The following is an 11572-nucleotide window of genomic DNA, read 5'->3' as shown; positions in this document are numbered from 1 at the left end:
TCGTGATGCGGAGTTTGCAGCTGCGTACCTGCAGCTCCACGCCGTAGCCGGTGTAGACCGTCACCGTGTAGGTGCAGTGCAGCAGGACGCCGTCGGGGAGGGGGGGGTTGTCTGCAGAGTCGATGAAACCCTCCGGCTCGCTGAAGTTCAGCATACAACTGGACGCAGCTGCAGAGAAACGGAGACAGGAGCGTGAGTCGGGTCAGGAATCCCGTTAACGTAATCCTGCTGCTGAAATGACCGGAGAACCAGAACGTCCATCAGAACCAGAACTTCCTCCAGTTACTGTTGAGCTTTTCTTCCTGCAGACCTTCTGACAGCAGGATCTGCAGCTTCCTCTAATCCACTGTGTTGGTATTTAGGATTATTCCGGCGTTCTCAGGACGCTGCTTTTGCTGCAGCTGGGAAAGTGGGACGTCTCCGAACGTCACATTTTTCCTCTGGAGCGTCGAAACTGCTGGTAGAGCCGGAAAAAGAGAAGAACCCGACGAGATTCACACTCAAAGTGAAATTTAGATGATGAAATTGTCCTCTGGAGCGCCACGATGAAATGTGATTTTTTTCTGTGCCACTTCACGAGCGCCGTGATGAAGTGACCCAGTTTTAGAGGCTCCTGGCGAAGAAGAAATCCATTTTCAGATGTTTGCAGAAAAGTTCCTTAAATATGATTTAATACAGTCATTTATGTTGATGTTCTCATCCTCTTAGTTTCTGAACAATTCAAAGGAAAATGTTCACTTTGTGGTTTTAGATAAAAACAACTGAAATAGTTCAACCTGAATAAAAAAATCTGACTGACTTCATTAAATTAAAAGTAAAAAATTAATAAATGAAAAATAAAGCAGGCTCGCCCCTTTTTCCATCATCCATGTGTTTACACGTTCGCCCACTAGCTTACAGCCCCTCACACCCCAACCTAACACTGACGCTGCAACAAAATAACAGGCAATAAATAAAAAGATAAAAATAAACGATGACATGATTAAGGAAAGAATGAAAATAATGAGTTTAATGTTTTATTCCAGCTCTACTGTTTTTAAATTCTTCATTTTCTTTTTATTTTCATTTTTAGGCAAAACAAAAACTTTCAAATGTAAAAAAGAAAAGTTTGATTAAACTTAGAACTGCGACAGAGTATTAGGGCCACCAAAAAATGTAAGTAATATTAAGAGATTAAAATTAGTAAATTTACCAAAAAAAAAAAAACAACGTCAACTTTTGGCCTTTTTTATCTTACATTTTATTTATTTTTTTAGTACATTTATAATGTTTTTTCTAGTATATGTTTGATTTTTTTCTCGAAAATTTGACTTTTGTCTTGTAATTTTTAAAAGAAATTTTCTTGATTAAATGTATGAAATTTTCTCTTAAATGTATTAATTTTTTTCTCTTAAATTTACAACTTTAAAACACATACATTGACAAGAAAAAAGTCATACATTCAGTCTATGACTTTTAAAATAAAAAAAATATTCGACTTTATTCTCATAACTTAATTTTAGTTATTAATTTTTTCTTGTAAATTTATGAGATTTAAAGTTGCAATTTAAAAAAATATGTTTTGTTTGTAACCTGGCCCTAAAGCAACTACACAAGCAGTCAACAAAAAAAAGTAAAAATGTACTTTTAATGAAGGAAGAATAAACAAAAAGATGAATACATTTGTTTATACTACTAAAACTGCATCCATCCATCCATTTTCTTGACCGCTTCTTCCCTTTCGGGGTCGCGGGGTGCCGGAGCCTATCCCGGCTACTGAAGGGCGAAGGCGGGGTACACCCTGGACAGGTCGCCAGTCTGTCGCAGGGCCTCATTCACACACTCAGTCACTCACACATTCACACCTAGGGACAATTTAGAGTCACCAATGAACCTATGAAGCATGTTTTTGGACGGTGGGAGGAAGCCGGAGTCCCCGGTGAAAACCCACGCATGCACGGGGAGAACATGCAAACTCCACACAGAAAGGTCCCAGCCGGGAGTCGAACCGGGGCCTTCTCGCTGTGAGGCAAGAGCGCTAACCACTGCGCCACCGTGCAGCCCACTAAAACTGCATGTTTCCTTTATTAGTTCATAGAATCTAAATGTCTTAAATGTTGACTCGATGAGTTTGGTGTTAATCTGAGGGTTTATTCAGTCTGTTGGTCCGGATCGAGTCCTGAACCTATTCAGACTACATCAACCAGAGATTTCTGTTCCCGTATTTTGTCTCTTCCGTCATTGACCAGGAATTTTGAGGGCGGGGCAAAGCAACGAGAGAAAGAATAATGGAAGTCCTGCGCTTTGCATTTATTCAAATTTATTCTCTGATCATGTTTGAACATCTGTATCAACGTCAGGTTCAACACTTCACTGCTGCTGTGGAGACATGCTGCTAGCTGGTTCCTGAGGAGACGACGGCTACGAAGGAACGCTGATAAATGTCTGTGATTGTTGGGAAAACTCTTGTTTTTATGAGCCATCCTTCATCCGACCACATTTCAATGAGTTGACGTGTCTCGTCGTTGCTCCACTACCCTGTTTACATCCCATAATGCCCAGCTACGGTGGCCGTTTTAGTCCAGTTGTTCCACTCCGAGATGGAGTCTAGTCAGACTGAGGAAAGTCCGAGTAAACCAGAGTTCAGTCCGATTGGAAGTGAGCTGAGACCCCCTCCAGAGATGGGTCTCAGAGCGGTTCCTGGTCCTGGACCAGAGTCTGCTTGGGTCTATTCAGACTGAAAACTTGTTCTGGATTGTTGGGGAAACAAAAACTCCGATTCACTTTAAATGTGTCCAGTCTGAATAACCCCTTAATTAAAGGGTGACCAAACAGGGAAGTTGGAGGCTGACTCCGCCCGCAGCCAAAATGTGAAAATCCAGTCAGAGGGGCGGGGCTGCAGATCATGATGTCAGACTTCTGCAGCTTTAATGGTTTCACCAGTCACAAAATTCAACGGTAATACCTTGATTCTACCTGTAGGGGGCAGCACACAGACTTTTTTTAACTATATTTTCAAGAATTAAACAATTTTATTTTAATAAATCAAACACTTGGCAATGACCAACAGACTGCACCTTTAAAGCCCCATTTATAGAGGTCAACAGACAGAAAAAGTTGATTTAGAGTTTGGTTTCCCTTTAATTTTGGCCCTGATGGCTTTCCATACACTGAAGCAGCTTTATGGTCAAACTGGAAAAAAGTAAATTTTCTCTTTTCAGTGCAGAAAAACAACCACAAATACCTGCTGAAAGGACGTCCCCGTCCAGCACGGAGCCCGCCATGGTGCTGTCAGCCTCCAGCTCGAGGGGCGGAGTCTGTGTGCGAGGCGGCTGGGAGTCTGTGGGAGGGGTGGGGCGGCCGCCTTGGCCCGGCGCTGCAGCTGATTCTGGCGGCTTCACCTCCTTTTTCTGAAGCTCTGGAGCGTGACTCCCGTGGAGGGAGCTAACAGTCAGTCCTCTGCCCAGGAGAGGGAGCAGATTCTGGGGCAGAGCAGACGGGGGGACGTCCCCTTTCTGGGGCGCCAGTCGCCGTTTTTGGGGCAAAACCGAGTGTGATGAAGCGGCTGCTGCGCTGGAACTTCTGCCTCTGGAGGAGTCCTCCTCTGCACCACCTGGTGGCGCCGCCGGAGGTGGGATGGAGGTGGAAGCTGTGGCAGGTTCCTCATCTGAGAAGAAGGACACAACAATCTACTGTCAGGGGGGGTTCAGGGGGGGTTCAGGGCGTTCTGGTGGATTCTAGTCAAGCAGAAAAACAGCTCAGCATCACCAGGAAGTGGAGGAAACAGAGGAAGTGCACAGACAGGAGAACAGCTCTGCCGTGCACGTTAAAACCTCTGCAGCTTCCTCCAAAACAGCAAACAGCAGCAATCCCCCCCCCCCTCCATCCACACTCTCAGCTCAGAGCTTAGCCTGCATGTCAGCATCCTTCCAGGCAAAACACTCGACGTTTGTTTCATTTGGGGGGTGAAGAAGTCGGGAGGGACGAGCCAACAAAGAGCGGTTTAAGTCTGAAGGCTCAGCGTGTCACGCCACCACCGCCGCCATCATCATCATCTTCACTAAAATCATCTCAGCCTTCAGAGCGGCAATTATCCCAGCAGCTGCTGCGCACAAAAACACACAATCCTGACAACTTTCAGGCTGACTTCCTGTTACGGAGCTTCTCACTTTAAGAGCAGAAATCTAAAACGTCCTGATCGATGGTTTCTACTTCTTCCTGTTTCTATTGTTATAGAAGAGAATCTACTGGAGACTTTATTCCTAATCGTCAACGAGATCAAGTCTCAAAAACACAAACTGATCCGTCCTGGATCGTGACTCTTGATCTCGATCTCCACACGAAGATGTTTGAGTCTTTAACATGTATGTGTGACATTTATCTCATCAAAGTGAACAAATGTGACTAGAAAAGTTACATTACCTGCGATAATTCTAGTGTGGATGTTTTCTGCTGAATCTGGTTACTGAAAATGTTAAAGCAATTTACTGTAACGGCTGAAGGGATTTACTGAAGATGCAAAACTGTTAGCAGCATTTCATAAAAGAGAGGAACTTTTGATGAAGAACTCTGAAAGAGCTGAAGTTGGCCTAAATTTCTCAAACATTGTTAGTACGTTTGCTTTTCCTTAAAATCTTTAATACGTGGCATTTTGCGAAAACGTAGTTTTGCTTAAATAGAAGCTAAACTCTAAATTAGACCCCAAAAAACCCCAGTAGATCCCAAATTAGCCAAAAAAAAGAAAATAGCCTAAAAATCCTCAATAATCCTTGCTAAAATACAAGCTAAACTAAAAAGTAGCCTAATAATCCTTAGTAGATAACAAATTGGTAAAAAAAATAAATAAAACAAAACATCAACTCAGTGCTAAAATGTTCGATTAAATTAGCTTACTAAACCTCAGTAGATACCAGCCAAAAACGTTAGCATTATGCTAAAATATTAGCTAAATTGAAAAGTAGCCTAATAGACCTCAGAAGATAACAACTTAACTAAAAAAAACATCAACATGTAGCTAAAATGTTAGATAAAATGAGCATAAAATCACCAAAATGAGCTAGCATAATGCTAACATAACAGCTCACTGCCAAATGATTTAAAAATGACTGAAAACAAAGGTTTCCAAGTGCACAAAGTTTTTAAAGAATTTGAAGACTTTCATCTCCTATGGGGCATATTTTGCTCAATATTTTAAAAACTATAAATTTTATGAATACAAAAAGTACAAGCAGAAATGTCCTGAACGAGCTGAACGTTTTGATCCCAAGATTGGTGAAATCGGAGGAAGTGTGATTGTACGCAGCAGGAGAATCACTATAGTGTGATTCACACAATAAGAAATATTTCTGTTTTTGTATTTCTGAGTATTTCTCCTTTAAATCAGTCAAACTGTCTTGGACAGACTCTGACTGAATGAATGATCTTCTTTCCATCAACAGCTCTGCTGCACATGCACTAAACCCTCATCTGTTCCTAGTGTCTAGTTCAGGTTCTGGAGAAGAGAAGATGGTATCTTCACATTGACTGCAGTCAAATGAGCCGCCGTTCACATTTCTGTGGTCAAATCAGCATCACTGGATTTTTGGTGTGACTTTCATCCAATACTTACGGTAGCTGGACTGAGAACGCTGGAAAATCTCCACCAGACTCCACGGAGCTTCTTGATGTGACCACGGAAATGTGAACGGCGGCTCATTTGACCGCAGTTGGAAAGGATTGTAAATCAATGAAAGAGCATTTTGATGTTAGCTTTGATTATCTTATCAAGAACTCTGAGAAACCAATGATTGAATGTATTGATCACAGTCAATAAACATTGGAGAATTAGCTAAAAGAGTCTTTGGTGAACTGGAAGGAGAAAGAATCAGGATTTTGGAGGAAGTTCTGTCCATGAAGATCTTCACTTCCTCGTCCAGCTGACATCCGGATCAGAACCATACGGCTGGACATTACCCAGATTGATGGATGTTTTAGTGAAGATTTCAGAGCAGGTGACACTTCTGCCCCGGATCAGAGACCTGCTGCGTCCTCTGGAAGTCTGCGGTTTCTGCGTTCACCTCCAAGGGCGTCCTGATAAAAGCTCTGCGGCGCAGCCCCCCGCCCCCGCCCCCGTCAGGCTCAGAGAGCCGACCCTGTCCGGTCGCGTTCGGCACTTCGCTGCCTGAGCAGCTCTCCTGCAGTGGTGTTTGCTCGGTCGTGCTGACAGTCCTCGGGTCTTAATTGGTCTCCCGTGTGAGCGCATTTGCATTCAGTGAGGCTTTGTTTTGTTGTTGCACTTTTGCCAATTACCTTATTTAGAGTGGGGGGGGTCATCATCAGGCTTTGAACCGTGTGAACGCCGACGTCTAACGAGACAGACGCAGGAAAGAAAGGCTCATCAGAATCAGGATTAACGTGGTTATCTTCAGGAATTCAAACGTGTCACAACTTGGAGTAAAAAACTGAATTTGTCTGAATGCAAACGATTAAAGGAATACAACGAGAGAAGGTTTTTAGTTATTGATGCAGGCTGAAAGTAAAAGAAACAGTTTTGAGATAAACATTTTCTAAGTCATAAACAAAATGTAAAGTGTTAAGAAAAAAATCATAATTTGTAATATTTGCTTTCATATATTTCAATATTTGATTTCAAAAAATATTTCTTCGTAGTGCCTCATCTCCCTTTCGCCCTATCTTAGATCCTGCGTTTAAAATGTTCTTACATTTGTGCGAGCCTGCTGATTGGTCTAGATTCCATCCAATCAGGTGTCTCTAGGAGGACTTATGAATTATATAACTTTAATATATTTCTTGCAAAAGTAAAATTGTAAAATACATGCATCTAATGACCAGAACATTAAGTACTGCAACTGTATGTCTTAAAAAAGCTGCTTTTACACAAGAATATTTGTGGTGCTTTTATTTTGCTAATGTAGGAAAACAAAAGTAAGACAACGTTAATTTTCAGTATTGGTACCAAATAAAGTATCGTGATATTTCACTGAATCGATATTTTCTTACACCGTCTATCTGTCTGATCCAAAGGGATCTCCGATGGACTGATATCTGTCAGAGAAGAGGCCGGTCAGCAGTCCTGGAGGGAGCCTTTCACTTCACGACAGCCTTGATGTTGGTCTTTTCAAAGGCCTGAGGGGCGGGCGGTGGGGGCCCTCCCGGGGGTGCAGTGATACCACGCTGACCCCTCCATCACAGCCCCGTGATGAAAGCCAACACTTGACAAAGTTTATTGGAAAGCGGGAGCTGCAGTCGGAGCGTGCGGGCCAGCTGGGCCTTTTTCAGCACATCAGTGAGGTTCCAGACGGTTATTGATTCTCAGAGTTTCCAAGCAGCACAATCTGTGGTGACAGCAACAACAGAAACAAGAGTCACGGCGTCTGTGTCTAGACGGGCTCCTGCGAGGATCGAGGTGTTGAGCTCAGTTTGAATTATGATGTTACACTAAAGTCTGAGAGGAAACACAAAAGACACAATCATGTTTACACGGATATTTCTACATCTGTTTGTGCTTATATCCCTGTGAAATATTAATCTGAAACTACTTTAACCTTGTTGATTTGACATAAATAATTCACTGTTTGATTCTACGCAGATGACACTAATCTCTTTGTTCATCTATGGCACATGTGTCAGTCAAGGCCCGGGGGCCGGATCTGGCCCTCCGCGTAATTTTATTGTTATTAATGACCAGATATTATCTTGTGCTCATTTCTAACTTGTAGAATTTTTATGTAGAGTAAAATACTGAAAGTTAGTTAAGGTTTAAGTTGATTTACTCTGGAATAATATTCCAGTTTTTTATTATTTATAATTTTGTTAAAAAAGTTACAGTTTTCAAGTTTTCAAACTTGGTATTATGCTAACTTTTGGAACTATTTTGGCATATAATAAGATTTTTAGGCTATTTTGAAGTTTAGCTATTTTTGCAGCTACATACTAACTGTTTTGGCTAATCTAGGCTAAAGTCAGACCGTGTGGCTCCTTCTAGGTTTTGATCAGTAGAAAACGAGCTTAAATGGCTCTTTTACTGTTAAAGGTTGCTGACTCCTGGTTTAAACTGTTCCAGTTTAACTAAACTGGTCTGAATTTCATTTGTTTCTGTCTCTCTCGTGGTATTCTAGCCTCGTCTCGATCCACATTTAGGTTTTTCGGTTGGTTTGGTCCTCAACAAGTTCTTCCTCCAAAAGTCTTTGTTGTTTCAGGTTGATTTTCTTGTTTTTGCTGGCTGTGTTCCTCTCAGATTAGGTAACAGATTTTAGAATCTGGTCCATGCTGCTTGGCAACAAACAGCTGACATCAATCTGAATTAGTTTGCTAATCTTCGACATATTCAGCCATCTTTGTGCGCTCTGCCAAGACGCGCGGCGCTGTGCTCAGACGCGGCGCGGCGTGTTTCATCTGCTCGCAAGATTTAAATTCAAACAAGAGTCTCAGAAACGCTGACAAAAAGAGAAAGGCGGCAGGAGTTTATGTAATGGTGCTTGAAAAAAATAAGGCATCATGATCAGAAAGAGAAAAAAATGGAGATTGAAGGAACGTGGGCGATGAAATGTGTCTGATGTGCAGCAGCGCTCCGTTTTATTTCCATCACTGAGTCAGAAATACAACATGTAAAATCCGACTCCAGTCACAGTCAAACTACACAGTTTATCCCCTGACAGCAGCCGTGTGGGAATCAGGAGGCGCCGGCCAAAATCTCACACAGCGCTTCTGTGGTCCAGCAGCCGATGACTTCCAGCCCAAAACTTCTCCTGTTTCTGGAGACTTCTTGGAGATCGCAAAAGCTCCCTGAAGAAAATGTGACTTCAATGCAACATTATGAAGCTGGTGGTGATGCACAACCGGTTAAAATTACATGCAATCACCATGGAAACAATGCCAAAGGAGAGTCAACTGGTGGCTTTGTCACAGAGGAAACAAGAGAATCTGATTGGTGATAAGAAAACCCACTCGGTTCTGGAGACCCGTTTGGATCAGGAGAGTCGCTCTGGGGAGCGAGCGCCAGACGCTGGCGGGAGCAGCTCAGAACTATGCAGCAGAGTTTGGAAAAACGACAGAAAACTGCAAACATTTTATTTTTCTAAATAAAAATTGATCATTGCAACAAAACAGTCTGAAAAATTAACTAGTGTCGGGAATTGATAAAAAATTAACAAATTAATCACAAATCTGGGAAAAATAATGAATCACAATTAATCGTGATAACACGCTAGCTGTTTAGGCTAATTCAGGCTTTTTTCAGTTTTTTAGGATGTTTTGAAGTTTAGCTATTTAGCTGTTTTGGCTAATCTGTTTTTTTATTTTAAGGGCTAATTTGACATTTAGCTACTATTTTAGCAGCTATCAGCTTCATTGTTTTCAGCTATTAGCTTCAGCATCTTCAGCGGCCAAATTCAGTTTACAGCATTCACATTATCACAGGTAATACTATATATCTTGTTTATTATTATGCTAAATAGTTATGGCTTTATAGTTTTAAAGTGTTCAATAAATGTTTATCCTGTTCGTCCCGCGATCTAAGGTGTGTTTTGGATTTTCTTGTGTGATTCAGTTTGACACTCCTGGGTATATGTACCCTTCAAAAAGCAGCGTACTTAACAAACGTGAAGTGTCGCATGTCAGAGCAAAGTTGCTTTTCTTGAAAGCCTTCAGGTATTATGCTAATTGCGTAAACGGTCACAGTTGTGATACTTCAAAAGATGAGTATTGAAGGGCATTAAACGGTTAAGTCTTTTCCCGGCTAAACAAAGACAGAAAGGCCTTCTCTGCAGCGCCCTCTGCTGGATATTTGTGGTAAATAACAGACATATTTTCAGACAGTTGGGTGTTTATGACTAAAGCATGAAGGTCTTTTATTAAATTGTTTGATTGTTTGAGGTGAGCTCAAAAAAGAGAAACGACGCCACGATTCCCTCGTTCTCAGAGTCTCCTGACTCCAAAGACTCCAAAGCAATCAAGTCTGAGATTGTGAAGCTGTGTCAGAGAAGCACTGAAAGGAGAAGCTTAACTACAATGAAGATGGCCTCCTTTGTGGTTTTCTGAGCACATTTTTGTGTGTCTCTGAAAGGCTGAAGCACTGCGCTAAAATACAGAGAAAAATCTCGTCCTTTGTCCTCTTTGTTGCTCCCTTTAATTTGTATGCTAGGAGCTGCCGGCTGTTAAAAATGCTTTATCAGACCCGAGACTGGCAGCAACAGTATCTGGAATACATTCCCTGTCTGCCATGTCTGTTCCCCGTGGAGACACACTGAGATAGACACACAAACACAAACACATGCGCCGCAACCATTCAGCTGCCTCACTTCTGCACAGGCTATCACGGGCTTTTGCTGCAGTGCAAAGGCGGGTTCAGGTTATCATGCCGGCTGCAGGTAGAGCAGCTTTTGCTCCCACAATATTATGCTGCTCCATACAATTCTGACAGAATGAATCAAATTCACTTCCAGGTTAAGCCAAGACGCATTTTAGCTCCAGGATTTCATCAACAAATTCTGAAAAATGTCCCAAATACAGTAAATCAGCACTTTATGTCAAAAATATTCAGCAGCACATTATAACATGATTCCTTAAAAAGTGAAGTAATGTAAAGTATTAATTAGTATCTAACTGAAACTACGTTAACCATGTTTATTTGACTTAAAAAAACATAATTTACTCTTTGATTCTACGCAGATGACACTCATCTCTTTGTTCATCTATATGTGTCAAAGTCAAGGCCTGGGGGGTCCGACCCGCTGGGTAATTATATCCGGCCCTCCAGATTATGCCCGGAACACCTCTTCAGGGAGCGTCCAGATCAGATGCTTGAGCTACCTCAACTGGCTCCTCTCAATGCGGAGAAGAAGCGGCTCTACTCCGAGCTCTCTCCGGGTGACTGAGCTTCTCACCCTTCTCACCCTTCTCACCCTTCTCACCCTTCTCACCCTTCTCACCCTGTCCACCCACCCTGACCCATTGGAGTGAACGCTGCTCCAATCCGCCTGTCGATCTCATGCTCAGATCTTCCCTCACTCGTGAACAAGACCCCAAGATACTTAAACTCCTCCACCTGAGGCAGGCGCACTCCACCCACCCAGAGAGGACAATCTACCCTTCTCCGGTCGAGAACCATGGCCTCAGACTTAGCGGTGCTGACCCTCATCCCAGCCTCTTCACACTCGGCGGCAAACCTCCCACGAACCCTCCAGCACTCTGAAGAGGGTGTAGAGCTGGTCCACTGTTAAGCATCATTCTTTCACTAAAAGTTTTACAAATCGGAAGAAGCTCAAAAAGCTTCGAGAGAAAGTTTCTTTGTCCAAATAAAAGGTCAGTTAGCTTCTTCCGACTTTAACCCTCAGTCCAAACTGCCCTAACAGGTCAAATGGTCAAACTTGTACGGGGCACACTGTCAGAATTCAGAGCTCTGGTCACCGGCAGGAACTGTCTCCAGAATGTTGAAGATACTACATCTCCCAGCAACCCCAGCACACACTCTCCAGATGCCACCCAGCTGACTCTCATTTGCATGTCACCCACAGCAGTGGTCCGCAACCACCGGGCCGCGGACCGGTACCGGGCCGCAGACCCATTGCCACCGGGCCGCGGAAGAATTTAGGGA

General features: G+C 42.8%; 1 protein-coding gene across 4 annotated transcripts in view; it reads right to left on the bottom strand.

Annotated features, from left to right (window-relative positions):
* Positions 1 to 11572, bottom strand: part of LOC112163098 (seizure 6-like protein) — a 58666-nt gene that overhangs the window by 26219 nt on the left and 20875 nt on the right. For all 4 annotated transcript variants that reach the window (XM_024299257.2, XM_024299259.2, XM_024299261.2 and 1 more), the window contains exons 2-3: positions 3224 to 3646; positions 29 to 168 (exon numbers count right to left, since the gene is read on the bottom strand). In XM_024299257.2, coding sequence (XP_024155025.1) covers positions 29 to 168; positions 3224 to 3646 — 563 coding nt within the window. The remainder of the gene's footprint in view (positions 1 to 28; positions 169 to 3223; positions 3647 to 11572) is intronic.

Source organism: Oryzias melastigma, linkage group LG12 (genome assembly GCF_002922805.2).
Source record: "Oryzias melastigma strain HK-1 linkage group LG12, ASM292280v2, whole genome shotgun sequence".
Classification (NCBI taxonomy): Eukaryota; Metazoa; Chordata; class Actinopteri; order Beloniformes; family Adrianichthyidae; genus Oryzias; species Oryzias melastigma.
Note: the sequence above shows the minus strand (reverse complement) of the source record. Positions and strands in the feature narration are given on the sequence as shown.